Genomic DNA, 23,550 nt, shown 5'->3' on the forward strand with positions numbered 1-23,550 from the left:
CCAGATTCCGCTGGAAGCACAGTAGAAAGCAGCTGCACTACAACAAAAGATCTTGCCCTTCATCTCTTAATCCATACATCTTGTCTACCAAGGGATATCTATATCACCTTTCTCCTTAGACATCCTTACTTCTGAGTACCCATTTTTCTCTTTTAGAGAATCTACCTTTTTTCCCAATCTGTCTTTTTGCAAAACTGTTCACTAAATACCAAACACTTATCAAAACAAGAAGTGTGAAGCATGGCATCAGGCATCAACCACAATTTTGTCACTATTTTGATGGAGCAGTAGCGACACCATAGGTCAGGTTGCATCTGTTTTCAGTTTAGCAAATATAAATAATGAGTGAAACACTTAAATAAATGTATATTTTTCATAATACGTTAGATGAAATATCATTAATTACATAAGAATAAAACTCTTTTCACACTTCTTTTCCTTTCCTATTGCCATTCTTTTAAAGTTCCAGCAGTCACTTAAATAATCCACAGAACAACAATATTAAAAACACATGAGTATTAGGATAGTACAGAATCATTTTGTTTATAGCATTAGGGAGCTATTTTTGCTTATTTACATGATATTATTTAGCTGTCCTGTATGTGAATAATGTTGTTTGCAATTGACTTATGATTCTCTATTTGAACCTATTTTCTTTTACTAAAACAATAGAAAAAAAGATACTAGCATGATCTAGTAAACTGACCATGGGATTATGGACCAGAAACTCCTCAGTTCTATCTGAGATATACCAGTGTTTGCTATGTGGCCTTTGTCAATTCACGTACTCTCTCTGCCTAGTTTCCCTTTCTATAGAATGGTGATAATAATAATTACCTATCTCACAGGTTTGGTGTGAGGATTAATTAGTAATGTTTGTAAAGTATTTGGAATATGGAAAATGCTACAGGTAAAGTGGCAAGTATAATTATTAATTAAAATGGTTATTTACCTGTTCCCAGTAGTGCACATACAGTATAAGCTTTGCAAATCTAAATAAACGAAACAGGATAAAAATTCTGACCAATTTGCTGGTAGAAGCTACTTGTGAGCTAGTATCATTTGTTGATAGAATCCCCTCCAGTTTTCCTTTCTAGAAGATAAAAATAAAATCTAATATAAGAAAGTTACCATTTTTAACTTTAACTAGTAGAGTCTAGTTTAAGCAACATTGATTTTTTTTTTTTACTCACTCTCAAAAAGTAATCCACTGGTAGAACTCCTAAGAGATCTAAAATAAGCCGTGTTTTTATATAATTCATTGTAATCTTCTTTTGTTCTAAAACAATATCCTGGGGAAAAGTTGAACAAAATACTATTAAAATATAAACCTAGACATACATTAATCTAATATGATCTAAACTTAAATACTAAAAACATCTAATTCCAGCTAGAATGTTTTCCTGCATTTATATTAATGATCAGACTTAAAATAAGCATGCAAACAATTTATGATTCTAAATAAACTGTCAGCAAGAGGAAGCCTCCTACCCAATGAAAATCTGTTTAGCCTTTAAACTAGGGGTAAACTGCATTGCCTAAACTAAACTAAAAGAAAAATTACTTAAGTAATGCTCTCAAAAATGTATCTACCATACTACTTCTCTTAAAATCAAATGATCTCATGTATAATGGGCCTGATCCTACTCTCATGTATAATGGTGTAATTCAGGAGTGATTCATTTGAAGTCGATGAGTGCACCGGTGTATAACATATGTTGGTGAGGAAAGAATCAGGCTCATTATTTTCAAAGAGCCTTTTAGAAAGTTTAATGTTTCTTCACAGTAGTGTTGTTGAGGTAAACTGAGTTTACACACTTCTTATTTGGGGTATATGCACTTTAGTTTAGGTGACTTTACCCACTTCTTTTTTTTTTTACCTCTACACAACTGGTTCTTCAGAACCTTCACTAATACTGGGCCAAAGTCTCAGAGGTGTTGAGTATCTGGAACCCATTGAACCTTTGGTTCCAAACCTGCAGTCCTTGAACACCCTTCCCTAAAACTTGCACAGACTTGTCCAGAGGAATTTAAGTCTAAAGGGGATACCAAGTCTAAGCAGAAGCTCTTATTTTACCTGTGATACAGTATGATTTGGGGCTATGAAAGAACTCTGATATGGACCTAATTAGTTTCACTTGGTAGCTTTTTAAATGTTTTTATTATTACTTTTTGGAATCATGAAAATGAGACAGCTGGAGACTGACATCACTTGAGAGCCTTTGCACTCAGAAATGTCAGTACACTTCATTTCTAACTTAGAACATTGTCTCCAAAGGGGCCATCCTGTCACTTCCCTTTATTCATCTCCTCATCTGTTTTTGGTACTTGCTCCATTTTCCATCCTGTACTGCTGATGCTTAGCTCCCACAATGCTCCTCACACACACCATGCACATCAATAGGGGAGGATTTTGATTTGACCAACAGAGAGGAGACACAGTGCCTGGAATGGTGGGAGAGTTGAGAGCACATGTATGGTGGGGCATGGCTGGCTCCTCTTTCTCCTTGGGACCTCTTGTGAGGTCCCCAGGTAGTGCTCAGACCATGGCTGCCACCTAGCAACTCACCTGAGCCAGTGGAGAAGGGGGGCAGTGAAGCTCTAGCTTGCAGTGGGACCTGCCCACAAAATTCCTGATTAGGGGAGATGTCCAGCCCCACTAATTGGCTGCAATGCCCTACTTAAACCAGAAAGAGGCACAGGAAGTTGTCTGAGCAATTAGATGACTCCCTGGTGGCCTATTACAATGGACCCTGCCTACTTGCCTGACTCCTGAACCCTACCTTCCCACCTGTTCCTGGTTCCTGCCTCGCAGAGTGTTCCTGGTTCTTGTCCTTCTTATCCTAGCCCCCCCCCCTCCAACCTTTCCCGGTTCCTGCTTTCCTGCCTTGCTCCAGGTCTCTGCTTCTACATCCTACCTCTGATGCTGACTCTGGCTTCAACTACTGGCTTGGTACTGGATCTGACTTTTGGCTTGGCACCTGACACTAACCCCAGCTCTGGAGCCAGGCTCCTGGCTCTAACCATTAGGCCTGACTGCCCATGCCCTGGTCCTTGCAGCTTGCTTGGACCACTACTTCTCTGAGTGGGCCCAGCCAACCATGGACCTCGTGGAATTCCTTGTACCCAAAGGGTCATCTGCACTGTATGAGCAGGTCATCTGTCTCCAGTCAGACAACTGAGCATTGCACATGCAGAACGCGCAGCTGGCCACTGAGAATCAGGTGTTGTGGGAGCAAGTCCATCAATTCCATGCAGACAATGCTGTGCTCTAGACCCATCCAACTTCATTGTCACCCAAGCTGGGACCTGCTATCCCTCTCCCCAAGAACTTTGATGGGAGCCAAGGCTCCATGAATCAGTGCCACCTCTTGTTCTTGCTTCGACCATAGACATATGCATCCAGCCAAACCAAGGTAGGCCTTATAATCAGCCTGTTGACAGAGGGATGCCTTTCAGATGGCAAAATCAACCATGTTTGATGACCCCAACTGTGCTTGCTCTGCTGAAGCTGCCCTACGGAAACTCCAACAAGGGTCTGGCATGCCCGCTTCCTACAGAGCTCACTTCCACTTCTCATATCAGACATGGAATGGAGTGATGTGGCCCAGATATTTCAGTTTCAGGATGAGATTAAGAATGAACTGGCCCGAGTCGGAACCCCAACAGGTCTAGACGCCTTCATAGATCTTGTTATCCGTATTGACAGTCATCTACGTGAGTGACGAGAAGAAAGAAAAGGGGTGTTGCAACCACATCCCATGCTATTGAATTCTGCCTCACCAGCTTAGTCAATGCAGATAGTCCTGACGCTCCAGCAACTCACCCATTAAAAGAGAAAGCATCAGTGATGCCTTAACTTGTGTTACTACTATGGCAATCCTGACCACACTATTTCCAGTTGCACCACAAGAAACCCAGTCCAAAGGAATCTGGGAAACAAGCCAGCCCTGGCATGGTGAAGAAGGCTAGCCAGGGTATCTTGACAGTGTCCCCCTGAAACCGAAATTGAGATCCTAATGGGAATGAGTGCTGGCTCCCACTGACCAGCACTACACATACAAGTACCAGTTGAGTTACAAATCCTGGGGCATCCCCAGCGACTCCCTCTACAGCAGGCCTTCATTGACTCAGTCACAGCAGACAACTTTATTGATGCAGAAGCAGCCCAGGCACTACAGATTCCCCTGCAGCCCAAGCCCATTCTGAACCCAGTAGAGACAATTTATGGGCCTCTCTTATTCTCTGGGCCAGTGGCCACGGAACCTGTTCCTCTGAGATTACTATCCAAGAGTATTGAGACACCTCACAGTTCAGAGCCAGCCTTTCCTCACACTTCCTTCTGATCCTGGATATTTCATATTTGGCCCTCCACAATCCTCTTATCAGCGGGCGTGAACTAAAAGTCAAATTTTACTCAGAATTATCACAGCGGCACTTCTTGACCCTAGGAAATAGGTAGCGTGCAGTAGTTCCCCAGCGGTCGTGTGGCAGGGTAACTGGCCTGACAGAGCCACCTGCTGATTCTGATCCTCAACTTCCATCCAAATACAGTGACTAAAAAGATGTCTTTTGCATGGACCCATGCAAAAATCAGACACCTTGCCCCCACACAGGGACTACAGTTGCCCAATTGAGCTACAACTCGGGGCAAACATTCCTTTCAGGCATATATATGCCATGTCTGAACCCAAACTAGCTGCGCTGCATACTTACCTTCAGCAGAACCTAGCCAAGGGCTTTATTCATGAGTACACTTCTCCTGCTGGGGTGCCAGTCTGTTTGTTAAGTTTGGAATCCCCCAACTATGTGAGGTCTATCAGGCCCTAAATCAGGTTGCCATTAGAAACCAATACCTGTTACTACTAATCCCCAAGCTAATGGACTGTGTGAGTACCACTTGGGTATACACAAAGCTAGACCTCTGGGGGGCAAACAACCTAGTATGTGTTAGAGTTGGGGACAAATGGAACACTGCTTTTTGAATATATTATGATCACATGGAATATCTCTTGATGTTCTTTGGTTGACAAATGCACCCGCGACGTTCCAACATTTTCTTAATGATGTACTCTGGCATATTCTGGACAATACATGGTAGAATACCATTATTTTTTAAGACAATACTGAAAAACACACTATGCATGTCTGTTCCATCCTGAAGAAGCTATGCCAACCTTGCCTTTATGCTGAGCTAGAAAAATGTGCTTTTGACTAGTCCTCCATAGAATTCCTAAGGTTCATCCTATCTCCCATTAGTATTGAAATGGACCCAGGCAAGATAAGGGCAGTCCTCAAGTGGAAAGCATGAAGGAATGTTTGCAAACTACAACATTCCTGGGCTTCGAGAACTTCTATCACCAGTTCATACCAAAGTTCTCGGAGTGGATCACCCCTCTTACTGCCCAGCTCTGCAAAAACACCAGGTCCTCTGGTCTCCTGAGGCCCAAAAGGCTTTTGAGTAATTTTAACTTGCATTGACCACTGCTCCCATATTGGTCCACCCCAATAATTTTTATTAGAGATATTAAAAGGATTACTAACAAACTTTGAGGGTTTGTGTTACAGGTAGCTAACATTTTATTTGGAGGTGGGCAGTTATGTTAGAGCTCTATGGCAATATTTAGCATAACCCAACACTAATTAACTTTTTTAGACATTTGTGTGGGACAGTTCTGTGCTCTCACAGTCCCCACTCACTGCAAGACTGCTCCTTTGAAAGGACCACACTGTAGCTTTGCTTTTGTATGGGAACATTGTGGTCCCATCAGTGATTTTTGCCCCGGATTGCAAAGGGAAACTCCCCTGCTCTCCACATTCTACGTGCTGGTGGGAGAAGTTGCATCCCAAGATTATTGCAAAGCACCCACAAAATGAAGCAACAGCTAGCTCCGGGGTCAGTAAAGTATCTTTCAATCAGAGTTCATTCCTGATTCCTGTCTGGGTGGATCTATGTAAGAGGTTTGAGATCATTACATACAATTATAATAAACAGTTGTCATACTGAGTTTACCTAACCTGATCCTTGTTTATGATAGATACAATACAATATCACAAATCATTGCTAGTATATATGAAAAATCATTGCTAGTAAACAAGAAAAAATGTAGAGTGCAGTTGAGTCACATGAGGGTATGGGCTCCTTTAAGAAACCTGGCATCTGGATCAGATGTACTTCAAAGCAGAATGCTGCACAGAGATGTCCTGCTTTGAAGTGCAGCTGCAGATCCAGACAAATTTTGGAGCCCAAACCATCAAATGAATCTGCTGTACTTTAAAAGAAATTCTGTTTCCGATGCCAGTTTTGACTCATTTTAGAAAATTGCTGTCTGGATCAGCTGTACTTCAAAGCAGAACATCTCAGTGCAGCATTCTGCTTTGAAGTACAGCTAATCCAGGTGCTGGGTTTTCTTAAAGCACTCAAAATTGGCATCTGACCTTCCCAATATTTCTCCTCACCCTCAGCACATTTTTCTTCCCCCTCCCTCATATCTTCTTCCTTTTGCTTCATTGAAAAACAGTGCTGTAGCCACTATCTTGTTAGTGATTGTGATAGTCCAGAAGCAATAAGGAAGGTGAATTATTGACCTTAAAAGGGTTTCTGAAGTGAACAATTAACTGTAGGTATAGTGTCTGTTGAACAGCATAATGGAACTGGTCAATCAATGTCCGTTAGGTTGTAGAGGTTTGTTAGTGAATAATCATAGTATTTTTTTATTATTTAATAAAGCTGAAAATAGACATAGCTAAATTGCAAGTATATATAATAAACATTCAAAACCCACATCATAACAGTTTCATTATAATGGTTGTAGTGAGCATCAACAGTATAAATAGCATAATATAAACTGATAATATTAAATTGATATTAAGTACTTAAAAAGTAGTTGTTGAGCATGACAGATTCTTTTTAAACCTCACTATTGTCATCCATTGCTTCTTATGTTTTGGAAATACCAGACTGAATTGCACTCACATTTGGACAAACGGCCTCCAACATTTCATTTTTAAGAAACATGTCTATTTTGTCAGGAGCGAATTTTGCCTTTAAGGCATGAATGTGAAGAACTCTTTTAGAAACGATTCTGCTGTGGAAGACAAGAAGGGAGGGGTGGTGGGGTGGATTTTCAGAGGCTACACGGCTTCTTGCAGGGAGAGGTTGGGAGTAAGAAGGCCTATCGGGACAAGAGTGGGAATGGGGCTAGGGAATCTGTCACCTCCTGACCTCAGAACTGTATAAGTGAGACACTCCCCCACCCCCACCCCACACACACTCTAGGACCTGCTTGTGTGTTCTACTTCTTCCCCCACCCTGTGTATGTGTTGTCTCTTTAGATTGTAAGATATGTGGGGCAGGGACCATCTATTACTCTGTGCTTCTTTAGTGCCCAGTACAATGAGGCTTCATTCTTGGTTGGCCCTTAGGCACTACTGTGATAAACATGATTAATAACAAACATGATTAAGTCATTCCTGAAGTGGGTGCTATACTGCCATTCCACAACCTGGGTGAGAGGATTGTACCCCCTTTCCATATGCAGATCTCTGGCCACCAGTTGAATTATTTAGATTAGGGGCAGAAGAGAGGATTTCTCCTTAGAGAAGTGCAAATAAACTTAATTGATTATTCATGCTTCGTGAAAGAAAATCAGAAAAGTGGTTCTTTCCATTGACTATAATTATGGTACTGACTAAATGTTACAATATTCAAATAAATATCCCCTAAAAGGGACCCTGAAACAGACTGGTAGTAGTCTCCTGTGAACCCACCCTTTGATTAGGCCTTGATTCTGCTCAGAGATACTGAATCCTGCTGACTCATTTTTTCTGGTGGCTTGTTAACTCCAACTTGGAATAACCCTTCGAAGATGAGGTTCTAGGCTGACCATTCCTCAGGAGAGAAGGCTCCACCAGGGGAGAAGACTTAGGCTGGAATTATGATAATCATACATTTCTTTGTAAATAAACCAAACGCTAAGGGTAAGCTTTGACTCTGTACAGGGTGTATGGACTGTGTTTGGAGGAGGCTGAGTAAGGGCTGGCCTACACTGGAAACGTACATTGGCACAGCTCCATCTCTCAAGGGGTGAGAAAAATTCGCACCCCCGAGACATGTAGCTATGATGACCTAACCTCTGGTGTAGACAGTTCTAGGATGACAGAAAAATTATTCCTTCAACCTGGCTATTGCCCCTCAGGCAGATATATTATCTTCAGTGATGGGACAACGTCTCCCCTCACTGTAGTGAGTGTCTACATTGAACTGTTACAGCGGCACAGCTGCAGCTGTGCTGCTGTACTATTTTTTAAGTGTAGACATAGCCTCAGTCACTTATTCAAATGTGTCAGTAGGAGTCATGGGATTTTTTTTGCCTCCTCTCTATACCTTCCCCCCCACAACTGTAAAAAGAGGTATAATAGGAAGATATGGAAGTGGTCATAAAATGGTTGATGGAGCAATAGAAAGAGCAGCAACTCATGCTACAATTTATGAAGAAGCAGCAGGAACAGCAACAAAAAACAAGAGCAGCAACAGATCCTGGAACAGCTACTTCAGAGACTTATTAACCTGTGTGGGCTGCCCAGAGTGTCAGTGAACACCATTCCTTCCTTTGCAAAGATTGGATTGGAAGATGACCAAGAGGCTTACCTGGTCATTTTTGAGACGATAATTGCTGTAGCCCATTGAAAGAAGGAGACCTGGGCTATTACACAGAGGCTGACGTACTAAAGGCCATTATGGTCATGACTGCAGACTAAAATAGAGGGGCCATCAATGGGATAGACAGAAGAACCTTCACAGAAAAAATGGGCTGTTGGATCAAAGAGGTAGCCAAAAAACCTACTCTCCAGAACCCAGAAAGAAGCCACAAGTCCCTCCTATGATCTGTTGGGGGAGGGGGGTTTGTGGGGAGGGGAGAAGGGATATATATACAAAACTTTATTGATTCTGGAATGTGATGAAGCAGAGGCATGTGGTCTTGTGGAGAAGCTCTCTCCATCCCAGATGAGTACCTTAACCACTATACTATAGCATATTTTCTTTCAGTCTCTCCTGTTGAAGCTATTCCACAGTGTATAAATAACGCATTGTGCCAGAGAGAGTATGAAAATGACTGTACTGCGGGACTGACAAAGAACATGGGAAGACCCAGCATACAGTCCCCTGGTACCAGTGGATATTTAACTCCAGGAGAGGGTTCACGGCTATGAATTCTGAGCAGACGGAGGCACCTCCCTTGAACCTGGAGTTATGCCTTTGAGTAATTGACTTTGAGGGGCAGGTCTTCGGACACACCCCTCTCCTTGGAATTTTCTTCTGTTGGCTAGTTGACTCAGCATGCTGGATTTTGTGGATACCTAACTCTCCCCATTGCATTGCATAGGGAGCCTGCACCCCTAGCTCAGGGTGTGTGTTCCAGTAGGTGGCAGGGCACCTAAATGCTAGGCATTGCAAGCTGAGTCTAAGAGTTAAACCAAGTTAAGGCCACTTTCATTCTGAATGAGAGTGTCCACACAGAGGTTTAATGCAGTTTAACTAATCCACTTTAAATTCACACCTTAGGGGCATGGCTACGCTTGCAAGTTACAGCGCATTAAAGCAGCCCCAGGCGTCCTAACTCCCAACCCATCCACACTGGCAAGGCATTTAGAGTGCCTGGACTCTGCAGCTGGAGCACTCCTGGTAATCCACCTCTACGAGAAGCATAACGCTTGCTGCGCCTCGGCTGAAATGTCCCAGCCTCAGTGTAAATGAGGTGTTGCATTACTGAGCTTTGATCAGCCTCCGGAAATGTCCCATAATCCCCTTAAGTCAAGTGGCCACTCTTGACATTATTTTCGAATTGGCTGTAGGAATGTGGATATGCCCTTTCAAAGCTCCGTTTCTGACAGCCGGCATGCTTATCTGTTCTGGGACAAAGCAACCATTACTGTGGAATGCTGCTTGCTGTGAGTGTGTGAGAGAGAGAGAGGCGGGGGGTCTGAATCTACAAGACATCATGCTGACACACTCTCAGCACCCCAAAAACCCACTCTCTCTACCCCCACATACACACAACACACTCCCTGTCACACTCCACCCCACCCCCACATTTGAAAAGCACGTTGCAGCCACTTAAACACTGGGATAGCTACCCCAATGCACTTCTCTTTGTGGTGGTGCAAGAGCTGCTAATGTGGCCACGCCAGTGCACTTCCAGCTGAGAGTGTAAACACTCAGCAGCATTTTCCCTGCTGCAGTTTCCAAAGGCTGGTTTAACTCCCAGCACTCTACATGTGCAAGTGTAGCCATGCCCTTAATTAAGATTAAATTTCCTTAGTGTCCCTGTGTATACAAGCCCTAAGTCTCCTTTATGGATCTAGCCCAGAGTCCCTGTGTGATGTTGGGCAAGTCACTTAAAGCAAACTTTACACAAGTGGCCACTAATTATATGTTCCTAATTTTCTGGGTGCCTGACTTGAGAAACTGGAGTCTGATTTGCAGAAGTGCTGAGCACTCAGTGTTGCAAGTGAAGTTATTGGGAGCTGTGATTTGAACATATAAATGCTATATAATACACCTCTACCCTGATGTAGACCCGATATAACACAAAATCGGATATAATGCGGTAAAGCAGCTCCATGGGGGGCGGGGCTGCACACTCCGGCGGATCAAAGCAAGTTCAATATAACGCAGTTTCACCTATAACGCGGTAAGATTTTTTGGCTCCCAAGGACAGTGTTATATCGGGGTAGAGGTGTACTGAGTATACTCCAGGTCAAGCCTTAGGTATCTCAGATTGGGCACTAAAAATTAGTGGATGCTTTTGACTTTAATCTCTCTGTGCCTTAGCTCCTCCCCATCTCACAGGGTGTTGTGAAAATAAATTTGTTAATATTTGTGAAGCAGTCAGATCCTATATTGATAAGCATCATAGAAAAGCCAATAAAGAAATTAATTTTGTATTCAGAGCAGAGTCTGAATAGGACATGGGACCATATATTGCACAATGAGGATAAAACAAAATACTGAATAGCATCTCACTAAATGAGCACTGTCCATCTTGTGCTCTGAATAAAGCAAGGGTCTTGTGAGAAAAAATAGTATCTGATCATGTAATTAAGGTCTGTATCATAATACATACTCACAAAGGGTCTGTATTAAGGTTGTATAGGCAACTTTTATTCTGGCATTTCCTAACTTTTGAGTGCTTGACTTTGCAACCATCAAGTTCTTTTAAGATATTTTTGTGTGTTTAAAATATATACATAATGAATACTCCCTCCTGTTTGGTATTTTAACAAGTTGCATCATGAAGAATTATGTTAATTTCTGCTGAACCTGTGGTGAAAGCCAACCCAGAATGGTAAATGAGGATAATTTAATGAAACCAGCTCTCATTTTCTGTAAAATAACTTTTGAAAGAGGAATCGCTGGACACGGAGCAGCTTTGTATTTACACAGGTCATAAGGCATGTCAGTTTGGTGATCTGCTCTTAGTAGGAAGTCCTTAATTAGAAAATTCCTAGAGAGAGCTGCAGCTGCCGGTGGGTGCTTATTAAGATCTCAAGACAAAAAGTAGTTAATAGAAAAGCTTGAGGAATGTACAGAGAACTCAGGTTATGTTATAAGGCAAGTGTGAATTGCTGTTAACATAAAAGAGTGGCAATCAAGATGGGATGCTGGATTTTCAGTGAAAGTCTGTCAGTCCTGTTATTAGTAAGTATCTCTTTAATATTAAAAAAACTAATTGGCTATATATAAGTATTTTAAGCTTGTTTAAGAGGTTTTTTATTGTTTGCTTACAGTAAATGAACAAGTGAAATGTAAGACCTGTATAAAATATTCAACAACTTTTATAAATAGCCTTTAAAACAATTTAATGTCTTACTGTATTCTTTTAAGCATTTTACTTCTCAGATTAAGGGAACAGTAGTTTATAATTGTATTTGAAATTGTGCTCTGAATTAGTTTCTGATTTTTTGGGTGAGGGAGTTCCCTCAACCTTCCCAACTCTTTTCACTTCTGGAAGTCTTTAGTTTTCATTGTTGTTGCCTTTTGCAAATACGTACACTTCCATGCTAAATCTTATACCTAAGAACAAGTGTACTATCTGACCTTTATTATGTGATATGTCCTCTATTGGGGGACTGTATCCTGCATTTGCCAAAAGATAGACTCAGTCTGATAGGTATTTTCCATTTCTAACTTCTGTAATCTTCTAGAACTATGTTTCATACTGGTATTGAAATACTCCCCAGGTTCTTTTGAAAGAATACCACAAATGATTTAATATGCAGTAAAATATCCAAGGTGTCATTAATCACTTAACGGCCCCCCACTTTTTATTGTAGCTGGTGTGGCTGGGATTGAATTTATATCTGTTTATTGACACATTCCACTGGTATGAAGAAGATGATGCTTACCTTTATACACGGGTTATGCTGGGTGTAAGTATGAGTTAGACTGCTAAGCACCTTCTCAAAGGAGAATGTTGCAACATGCATATTTTATTATCAGCCTCTACTTTCGCTGATACTGAGTAATTTTTCCAAATGAGAGACTTGCTTTTTAATATGTTTCCTTTCTTCTTTAGCCTTCCCCCAAATTTGTAATATAATTTTTTATACCATTATGTGTACAGTCAACACTGGCTTGGGCGAGAGCTTCTGCGACATGCCTTAATTTTAACTGCATGTTAATCCTGCTACCAGTCAGTAGAAACCTTATTTCATTCATAAGGGGAACAAGCATTGTAAGTACAGTTTTTGAAATCCATGTATTATTTTCTCTTATTTCTATAGCTCATCAATGTTATCCAAATCAAAAATTTCAAAGGAATGTAATTGTTAGAAAAACCTGTGCAATTAGTTCGGAGTTATTATTGTTTACACTGTTATTACATGCCCATAACTGAAAGGAGACTAATCATTTGTAGCTTTAGAGGCAATACTATTTGGAGCTAGATTCTGCATAATACTGGTGATGCAAAGTGTTGTGCACATAAGCTCAAAGTAAAATGTGACGGTGTAGACAAGAAGTATAGGGGAATTCAACTTGCATTAATGGAGAACATTGCTGTGTATCCATCATGTTACTCCTGTCTAATGGCAAGATGAAAGCCAAGGTGAGGAACATACAGGTGGAGCCTTATGATTCCAATGAAAGTTGAGATTCTCACATACGCACATGATTCCAGGAGGCAAGGCTTTAAGAAAAAACCCAAACATTTCTAGACTTGCAATAAAATCACAGGAGTTGGCAATACTGTAACAATGTGCACTCTTTATGCACTACATAAGAACTTACACCATCAAGACCTTACTCAATAATTGGTTTCCACTGGATTTCTGCCATTAAACCCCCAAGTGTACTGAATCCCTGTGAGAAATACTTGAATAAATCATGTCAATATGTAGCATGCAATTGCTTGATTTAAAAAAAAATAAAAATAGCTGTTGAACTCACCATCCCCCTTTCCCTATGTGTGAGTTGGAAATAGTAAATTGAGTTAACTATGTAACTTGTAAAATGAGTTTTGCTTTTTTGCCAAGTGTTATAGAGGAGCACTGAGGAGACAACTTGACAAAAACCTCACATTTCATAAGATAGTTGCCTATGGAATAGCTGTAAATGCAAGTAAGTTTTCTATTTTTCCTGGTTTGTCTTTCAATTGTCGCTTAGTAATGATATAGTGATTCTACCTAATATTATAATCTCTGTATGCCATCCACCTGTCTCAACAGGTGGGGGAAACTTGATAGGGTCGGACACCCACTAAGGGACACTAGGTAGCTCCTCCTGCTGGCAGTTTCTGGCACCCATTAGCCAGTTGAGGAGAAACGGGTGCTGATTGCCCAGCATTCCCCAGTTCCCAGGATTTAACCTGGCACAGGGGCCATGAGGAGCATCCTTCAGCACTGATTTCCAGTGCAGTTAAAAGAATAAAATGAACTGGTCCCAGAGGTAAAAGACCTGGGATTTTGGTGATGGGCCTTGGTTTCATGGAATCCTCCTGAAGGCAGAGAGGGTGCTAGAACTCAGAGAGAGCTGAGTCCTGAGGACAGCCTACCCTGAGTTGTGGGTTATAGGGTAAGGTGCTCTGTAGCCCCTGCAGTAGAGCCAGTTAAATGCCTGGTATAGGAGAGTATGAGTGATTGGAGAGTAGCGCTCCTCTGCTGTGTTAAAGTCTAATAAAAGTTGTGGCCTGCCGCTTAATTCCATGCATGTGTTTGTCCTCATTTTGCTGTTGTGTCCGCATAAAAAATTCTGATACACTCACTGCTCTAGTATGATTTTCGGCGGCATTTCGGCGGTGACGCCTCTGGATGACGTTGCTTGTCGGCGACTTTCGGCGGTGACGCCTATTGACGTAGCCGCTTGTCGGCGGCATTTCGGCGGATGCTCCTCCGCCGCCACGGTCCTCCGTGGCTCGTCGTCTGGCGCCTGCCAGACGAAAAAGGTTGGGGACCACTGCTCTATAGCTATTCTTTCACTAACCATAATGCTATTAGCTTAATGAGGATTCTGGGGTGAAAGCCTGATCCCACTGAGCTTTCTGAGCCCAATTTCTACCAGTATAGATACATACTCTATATTTCAGATTCAAATAAGGTAGTTTATGCAATCCTCTATCATAATAATTCTTTAGATGTAACCTTGACTGATATTTAGTCTTAAGATAATGAATAGAATCTTCAGGGTGTGGGAGATGACAGTCAGAGAAGGCCGTTGGTTTTAGGTTAGACTGATGGACTGACCTGAGTTAAGATGTTCTGGATATATGTTAACTATGCATCTAATAAAGACTATTGTTAAGTTACTAGCAATGAATTATCATTAAAACTAGTGGATTACTTGAATATAAAACAACACACCCACTGAAGTCAATGACAAAATTCCTATTCACTTCAATGAGGTCAGGGTTTAACTTTTTTTTTTTTTTTTAATCTTTGTGTGGGGGGGTTAAAGCAGGAGAAATGAAGGGGTTAATTAACATTGCTACAGCCACAGCAAATGTTACTATCAGAATTCTGCTCAGAATGTCATGGTTGATCTTGACTCTAATATTCTGATCTTTCTATATGAAGGATCTGCTTTCCCATGCATGTATCTGGCATTAACCTTTCCATGGAGGGAGAGCAGAATATGGAATCAGGATCCTCCATTAAGATCCAAGAGCTGAATTTTATCTTTTGGATGTAATGTTAAAGTAGTCGGAAGGGAAGGGGGAGGAGGTGGAATATGTATCTTCCAGTATATTAGGATGACTTGCTTATCTGTCATGTCCATTCACTTATCAGAGTTCATTTTCAGCATAGAACACATTGCTAGAGAATGCAACATTTTTTTCTTTTAATTAACATATCAACCCAGCACTGTAAATCAACCAACTTCTATTTGGTGTATAATTTCTATCATACTCCAAAATGTGAGTAAAATTGCACTGTCAATTAAGCCTTTTTTATTTTTGTTTTTTATATTAGTGTAAAAATGTTTGCTAGTGTGTTAAACTGGACATTTTTTGAAATGCAAGGTTATCAGAAAAGTGATTACTTTATAACTTCAGTAATTCTAGAGATTTACACACAACAGCTGATGTCAAGTGCCAGAAAGCCAGTACTTAATCCTGACTATCTATAGGGAGAAACTGATGATGAAATTGAAAAAAGAAAACATCAAAACAAAAGGTCATCTGAATAGTGAAACATTACAACTTATAAACTCATGTTTCCCTTTAAAAACAAGTGAGAAAAATATTTTGTTTAGGAAATGCTGAGTTCACGATGATATCCTTTGTGTTAAGAAGGGCCAGAAACTCAGTCGTTTCAAATACAAAATTAAATGCTACAGAAAACTCCCAATACTAAACTTTTAGTCTACATCTGTACATTGTGTGGATAATCACATTTATCTGTTTGCACTATAAGCTGCTACCCTTAAGTATATGGAGTTCCTTGTTATAATATTTAGCAATATTAAGATGATATACAGAGAAAAATGTGAAATATTTCAGGCACAATTGTCAAATTCTTTTTTGTATGCTAAAAAGCATTATAGGTAGTATCTGCATAAACAATCAAGTGCCACACAAGACTGTTGGAAATTTTCTAGTTAGTTGTTCTAACAAGTAAATTTTCTCCTATGGTTTCAAATATGGCAGTAGGAAGCTAAACTAATTTGCAGATCAAATCACTGAGCTTGATATCTACACAATATAAAGTTGTAAATCACTTTTTGTTTAATAATAAAATATCACAAGTATTTGTCTCTGCTTTTTAATTATTATTTTAGTACTTTCACTTAGTAGCATGCTAAAGATAATCAGAGCAATATTATTAATCTTGTCTATTATTTTACTTCTCAAACAGTAGAATAGCTTGGTAGAGATTTTTGTAGTCTTGGGAAAAGTTTGTAGCTAAGTTTCCATACCAATCTTTAATTTTTCATCAGTCCTTATACAAATTCAACTGTAGGCTTCAATTGGCCAGGTGTAATTAGAGCCTGGTGGAAGTAGGTACGTTGGAAGAAAAAGAGAGAGGAAACAATGTTATCTATAATCAAAGGACATCACTGAAAATTCAATAAAGGGAATTCTGCTTAGTGTGGCTTCCTGCCTTTCTGCATACCTGTCTATGATAAGAGCTGCTTAGGAGTTACTCACCCTCTAATAAATCTTCCCTATAGACCTGTAGAATAAAATCATAGTTTCATACTCTTTCAATTTGATCCACACAGATCATTCAAGATATTCTAATTCAAATGGGATATTTCAGTCAAAAAATAGTACCTTGAACCTAAAGATCTTTATAAGAGAGGAGCAAATAATGTTTCAGACAATTTCTCACACATTCATTTTCTTCCTCAAAAGAAAGTAAATTCATATATTTACAAATCTTACAGTCCCCCTCTCTCTTTAAAAAAAACCTAAAATCTGAAACTAGAGTGTCATAATATTAGTGCTGGTTTTAAAGGTAACCTACAAAAGAAAAAGAAAGAAAAAAATCTTTTATTTTTACTTCTTTATGACATAAAGGTAGTCTGAAAGCGTTGTTTTTTTCTGCTTGTCTTTAATATTAAAAACCTACCCCGAATTTTCTAAAATAGCTCTATCTCCAGTCCTAATTTAGTCCTCCAGCAAAAATCAGGGAAGACAAGATTCTATATTCCCAGTATTTCTGAGGACAATATCATAGAAAGCTCTCACCATCCCTCACCTTTGTTATACAGCAAAACTTTAAATTGGGAACAAAGTTAATAAAACAAACAAATAAAAAAATCCAAAATTGAGAATGTATGGAATTTAATATCAAAATATATCAGATAGTGTGCTGGGCTCGATATGCTTATACATTGGTTGTATTACAGAGATTCATAATTTAATATATTAAAAGGTATGATTTTGATTTTTCTTGAAGTTCAAAAGGAACAATTCTGTGACAACAGAAAGAAGAGTAGGTGATGCTGCTACAAAACTTAGGGTGAGTTTGCTGAAGCATTCACAGGCTTATGCAAGACCACTGACTTAGTGTGGTTACAAAGGACAAGATTTTGACCCTTTGATTTTATAATAGTGGGAATACCAAGATGGTTAATTAGTAGGAACTAACTTCAAAATGATTATTATCCTAGGCAGGCATGCAGAAAAAGAGAGATAAGCACATGCCCTCAGATAAGCACATGCAATTTCTATTTAGTTCAATGAGAGGTGTGTATGCTTCACTGACAGCAGAATTGGCTGAATAAGACTAACTAAATTGACCAGACTTACAAGAAGGTAATTAAATTACATTTCTTTTTGTTCTTTTTTAAAATTATTTTTAAGATGCACTATTGACTCTGCACTCTAATTGCAGCCCTCTTCCTTTTTTGTCCCCCCAATAAAAGCATGTGATTTGAACTCAGTGGTGGACTAGATGAAAAATGTAAAGGCTAGCATACAAATTACTACACTTGCATACCATTTCTAAGGTTCCAGATTTTACTAATAAAAAGGGCTAAATCCTGCAGCCCCTACTCAGGCAAAGCTCCCATTGATGTCAAAGGAAATTTTGCTTGAGTAAGGAATGCAGAATTTCGCCCATAGTATATGTTTACTCATGAGTGGTGGGAAAATACTGGTAAAAACAAATTATAGATGAAGCATTCTAAGCTCTGTACCCATAATGAATAAATTGAGAGCAATAAAAAATGCTCATAAATTTCAGGAATTTGTACAGTGGCTTTTGAAAGTACTTAGCAAATTCCACACACTTTAGATCTAAGGGAAACTCCACAAAATGCACTATAGAGATATAAAATGTTTTAGCTAATGGCAAGGTATCTGGTGCCAGACTTTTTACTTTGCTACAACTATTGTGCATTAAAGGAACCACACTGAAAAATGGAATTACAAGTTTGCATTACTCTTGCTAGCCTGCTATAATTCACTTTTAGATTGAATTATTTTTTCTTCTAGTGGCACACAAGAAACTATCAGAAGCACAAATCTAATAAAACTCAGACCAGTACTTAAGATCATAGGAGACCCAGGGAAACCAACATTCTGAATGCATTTGTTTGAATTTTAATATTTTTTCTGTATAGGATTATATTTTGTATGTTAACATCTTGCACAAAGTAATTTCCAGGAAAGTACAGTCTGGCTCATGCTAGAAGACTTGTGCTATATCTGTCAAGTACAAGTTGGAGTGATTGTCACCCATCAGAAGGAAGAAAATTATAGCTCTAAGTAGATTTCTTAGTAAGGCCCCCAAAACATGAGTCTGGTAGGATGTGTTTGCATTGGGAATAGAACTCTGATTATGGTAGAAGAAAAGAACAATGTGCTGCTGATACCAAATAACATTTTTACAATGATTAGAGCAAAATGTCTTAGATAAACTATAGTGGAAATTTGATGTTTTCTTTTTCACAGAAGAGGTACAACAGTGGGAGCTGCAATGTAGGCTTTCCCCATGCTGTCCTAACTGAACCTGACACTGAAGGACTCACTTATTGGGAGGAAGAGGTTATGACTATTCAATCCTGGGGTTCCCTTTTGAGATTGCCCATTGCGTTTGTCGTAGTTTTGTGATGTGGTAGTTTCTTTGTCCAACAGGAATTAAGACCTCTGAAAACATGTCATCATGGCCACCTATTAGGAGGCACCAATTATGTGTTACTTCTGACATTAATAAAATTTGCATACGTGCTGTTGAAGTGAAAGGCTCCATGAACATTTTAGCAAGAGAATGTGCCTAATTTTGAGTGAAACCAATCAATTTTATGGTATATCATTCCTATTTTCAAGAGCACACCTTTCCATGGCACCAAAAGCTAAAGGGCAGTACATTTGGGAACACAAGAAATGACATCATCGGGACCATAAACATGGGACAATTATGTTGAAGCTGTTATTCCATTTTATACTTGAACATAATGTATTACACACTGACAAAAGTCTATTTTTGTTGTTGATTACTGTGTAAAGATCGTAATCCACACAGAGACTTTTTAAATGTTTCATGTCATAGTTAATAAAATTGATGCTGGCATGTGTAAATGTACAACTTTAACTTCAGTTTGTATAACTCTCTCTTTCAAACAGTCATCCATATTGTTGCACATCTGGTCAACATAGAGCGATATCATATAAGTCAATCGAAGGAAGCAGGGGGGTTGCGGAATAAACTTTCTGGCATTGGCAAAACACCAAATGAAAGCTACTTGAACCCAATTAGAAACTATGAAGTGGTAAGTTGTCATTAGGTACTTGCTGGCTTTCCTCATCTGAAAAATTGTCCTCTGCAGGTTCTTTTGTTGATAAAACTATATTTCAATACCTTTTAAGCCGAGCTAGGAGATGCTGTCAAAGATTAACCTGAATTTCAGCTGAAAACAATAGCTAAAAAAATGCAATTTTCAGGTTTTCCAGCTCAGAGAAATGTGTTTACTATTCTAATTAGTTTAGGAAGGAGATAAGTGGGGTGTGGATGAGGAGTATTATGATTAGTTAAAAATTTATTAAACCTGTAAGCTATTGATATATGAAATATGGCTAACAACCTCTGACTAGAAAAAGAGAGAACAATATTTTAAATTTAAAAAAACAATAATAGTACATAACGAAACTTCTTTCACAGCTGGTGTTAGGCTCTGACAGTGGTTTTGCAAGGTTTCCTTAATTTGGGGCTAGCTTCTACTGTTTGTTAATTGATGTACATCGGGAGTAACTTCATTGACTCTGGTGGACTTACTCTTGATTTTATAACAGTGTAAACAACAATAGATTTTTTTCCTCAGTGAGTGCACGCTGCAGTTAGTTGATTTTATTTTTATAGTTATTGCATTATACCATAGTTAACACTGGTGTTATTTGCTTGCTTGTGTATAATGTCACATACTTCAAATATAATGAGAATTATAGGTGCTAAGAAGAGAGCCAGGAATAGGAAAATAGGCATCTGGATTGAAGTGGAAGGGCAAGCATAAATCTGTGTATTTGCATTGTTTTGCAAGTGTAAAGTTATGATATTATTGTATTAATTATTTTTCAACTGACAAAGTGACTATTTCATCTGCTAAAAAAAAAATCAAATCTCATACACATCAAGCAAATAAACGAACTACTCCACTAGCATCAAAGGCCTGAATATACATGGCCTTGACCTCAAAGTTGGCAATCTGGGCAGGTCCCTCAGACCCACGGGGAAAGCAAATTCTAGAGTTTAGAGCCCTTGCTGGGATACTCTACCCACAGTCACCAGATGCACATGTGATGTGTTCACCACTGATTGAAGAGGAAGAGTTTGTAGGTTTTAGAGGGGGCCCAACACCCTTTGGTGGTTTACTCCCATTTTTCTGAGGTAAGCCTACTCTCCCAAACACCTGGAAGTAAATTTCCTGATGTCCTTTCCAAACCTCTCAAATAATAATATACTTGCCTGGCAATTACATGGGAACTAAATATACGTAGCCTATATTTTAACCTTTTGATAATTATTTTTACATTTCTTTTATTGCCCACTTGCATCTGTCTCTACATTCTGAATAAGTCTGTCTTTCTGAATAAATTCAAACAAAGGATTTCTTCCACCTTTACAGAAGAAAGTTCTGAGAGCAGTAATTCAAGTATTCTTTTCAGTTTAGTTATGCCTCTGCAGTAGCAGCTTACAAAGAGTCTTTGACATTTTTCATTGTTTCATCTCAACATTCAAACTAGCCAGTGTAGTGTAAATGGTCAAAATGTCACCTAGATCAATCCTGTTCACATTTAATAGGATTTGAACATATTCATCACAGGCACTAGTTTGAAAATATACTCTGTGCTGACAAGTGTGAACATCTGACAGTAGTTCAACTCTAAAAATGGCACTGTGGAACTTATGACCTCTCCAGCACTTCCATATCAAATAAGTTCACTTTACAAGTAAAAATATGTTTTTTCTAATTCTAACCCTACAAAGTCAACTCGGGATCTGGAAGTCAAGCTGGGTTCTTTCATTCTTGTGCATCATCCACAGTAATCTAGGGTCTGCAGGCCATGTTAGGCCTTCAGTTACACTGTATAAAAATGGTTTCTTATCTTGCAGTATCTGTTGTTCTTTGAGATGTGTTGTGTGTATACATATTCCACTGTAGATGTGTGTGTGTGCGCACCAGTGCACTCAAGTTGGATATGCCAGCAGTAACACTAGGTGGCACATGCACCATTGCTCTCTTCATGCTTTCAGGCAAGGGCATAAAATGGGCATCTTTGCCACTTCCCTCTCCATTCCTTCACACAGCTGTAATAAATTCCAAAGTAGAGGGAAGGTGGGAGGGTCGTGAAATATATATATGCACAACACATCTCAAAGAACAACAATTACTGCAAGGTAAATAACCTTTTTTTCTCCTTTGAGAGATTATGCATATATATATTCCACTGTAGGTGACTCCCCAGCAGTTCCTTTGCAGGTAGAGAGACTTTGGATCATCTGAAGAGGTATTGTAACACCAACTTGCCAAAGCTGGCATCGTCAAGAGAGGTCTGAATGATGGCATAATGAGTAGAGAAAGTATGCACAGGCCACGCTGCTGCCTTGCATATATGACCTATTGGGACATTACTTAGAAATGCTGTGTCACGGAGGAGACTAGCGTATTGAGCAGGGCCACCCCTGTTGGCCCAATGTGGAACTGGTCACACGATCGTCGGGATTCTCTGTTGGGTCAAACAATTGTGATGGGGGGACTCTGGGCCCCTGGTGGGGCCAAGTAACTAAGCAGTCCATAGTCCCTGGAGTGGGGGAAAGCAAATGCTCAGTCTCTAGCCTCCTGAACCTCCTGGCTGGGCCAAACAATAGTAGTTCAGGGCTCTGATTCTCTGGGCAGGGCAGACCAAGCAAACAGTCAGTAGCCCCTGGGACGGGGCAGAGCAAACACTCAGTCTCTAGCTAGGACCCTCGGTGGCCACTCATAGTGGCAGTGCAGGGGACGGGGGGCAGAGGAACTCAGGCCCACCCTATTCCAGTGGGTTCTGACCCAGGCTCTAGGAAGCCAGAAAATTCCTTGTTAAGCATTGGCTTCTAATACATAAGGCCCATCTCAGGCATCTCCTTGGCTGGCAATAGTTCAGCATCCCAGTTAGTCTCCTCTGCCAGCCCCAACTGAGCTGGGCTGCCTCCTTTTATCTGTCTCTTCCACCTGGAGCATGTGCAGCAGGCGTGAGGGGTGAGGTCCCCTGGGCCCACAGTAATTGGTCTGGCTCCGCTGGCCCCAGTGTTGGTACACCCCGTCACATGTTGATGTAGTTGAGTGAGCTTTGGCAGAGGGAGCAGTTATTCTTAATGGAGGAGAGACTTTAGTAAGGTTGTAACAGAGCTTGGTATAGGGCATGGCTACATTTGCAGATGTAGAGCGCTGTGAGTTAAACCTGCTAGAGTGCAGTAGGGAAAGCACTGCAGTCTGTCCACACTGACAGCTGCAAGCGCACTGGCGTGGCCACATTTGCGGAACTTGCAGCAGCATTGGGAGCAGTGCATTATGGGCAGCTATCCCAGCATGCAAGTGACTGCAACGTGCTTTTCAAATGGGGGTGGGGTGGGGTGGAGTGTGACAGGGAGTGTGTCGTGTGTGTGTGGGGGGAGAGAGAGAGTGGGTTTTTGGGGTGCTGAGTGTGTGTCAGCATGCTGTCTTGTAAGTTCAGACCCCACTTCCCCCCCGCCTCTCTTTCACGCACTCAAAGCAAACAGTAAATGTTTGCTTTTTCTTGGAGCTGATAAGCAGCCGGCTTCTCCGAAACGGAGCTTTGAAAGGGCATTTCCGCATTCCTGCAGCCGATTTCACAACAATGACAAGGGTGGCCACTTGATTTAAGGGGATTATGGGACGTTTCCAGAGGCTGATCACAGTGCAGTAACGCAACACCTTGTTCACACTGGCACCACGGCGCTCCAGTGGGGGCGCCACAAATGTTATTCCACTCGCCGAGGTGGAGTACCAGCAGCGCTGTAGCTACGGAGTCAGAACGCTCTAAGTGCCTTGCCAGTGTGGACGGGGAGTAAGCTAGGGCACCCGGGGCTGCTTTATTGTGCTGTAACTCG

The 23,550-nt window shown here is 40.4% G+C and overlaps 1 protein-coding gene across 1 annotated transcript in view; it reads left to right on the forward strand.

Annotated features, from left to right (window-relative positions):
- The first annotated feature begins 11,656 nt into the window (after positions 1 to 11,656).
- The window catches only part of NOX3 (NADPH oxidase 3), a 47,863-nt gene continuing 35,969 nt past the window's right edge, over positions 11,657 to 23,550 (forward strand). The window contains exons 1-5 of the mRNA XM_054023640.1: positions 11,657 to 11,701; positions 12,337 to 12,432; positions 12,627 to 12,737; positions 13,537 to 13,621; positions 19,572 to 19,717. Coding sequence (XP_053879615.1) covers positions 11,657 to 11,701; positions 12,337 to 12,432; positions 12,627 to 12,737; positions 13,537 to 13,621; positions 19,572 to 19,717 — 483 coding nt within the window. The remainder of the gene's footprint in view (positions 11,702 to 12,336; positions 12,433 to 12,626; positions 12,738 to 13,536; positions 13,622 to 19,571; positions 19,718 to 23,550) is intronic.

The sequence above is a fragment of the Malaclemys terrapin genome, chromosome 3 (genome assembly GCF_027887155.1).
Source record: "Malaclemys terrapin pileata isolate rMalTer1 chromosome 3, rMalTer1.hap1, whole genome shotgun sequence".
NCBI lineage: Eukaryota > Metazoa > Chordata > Testudines > Emydidae > Malaclemys > Malaclemys terrapin.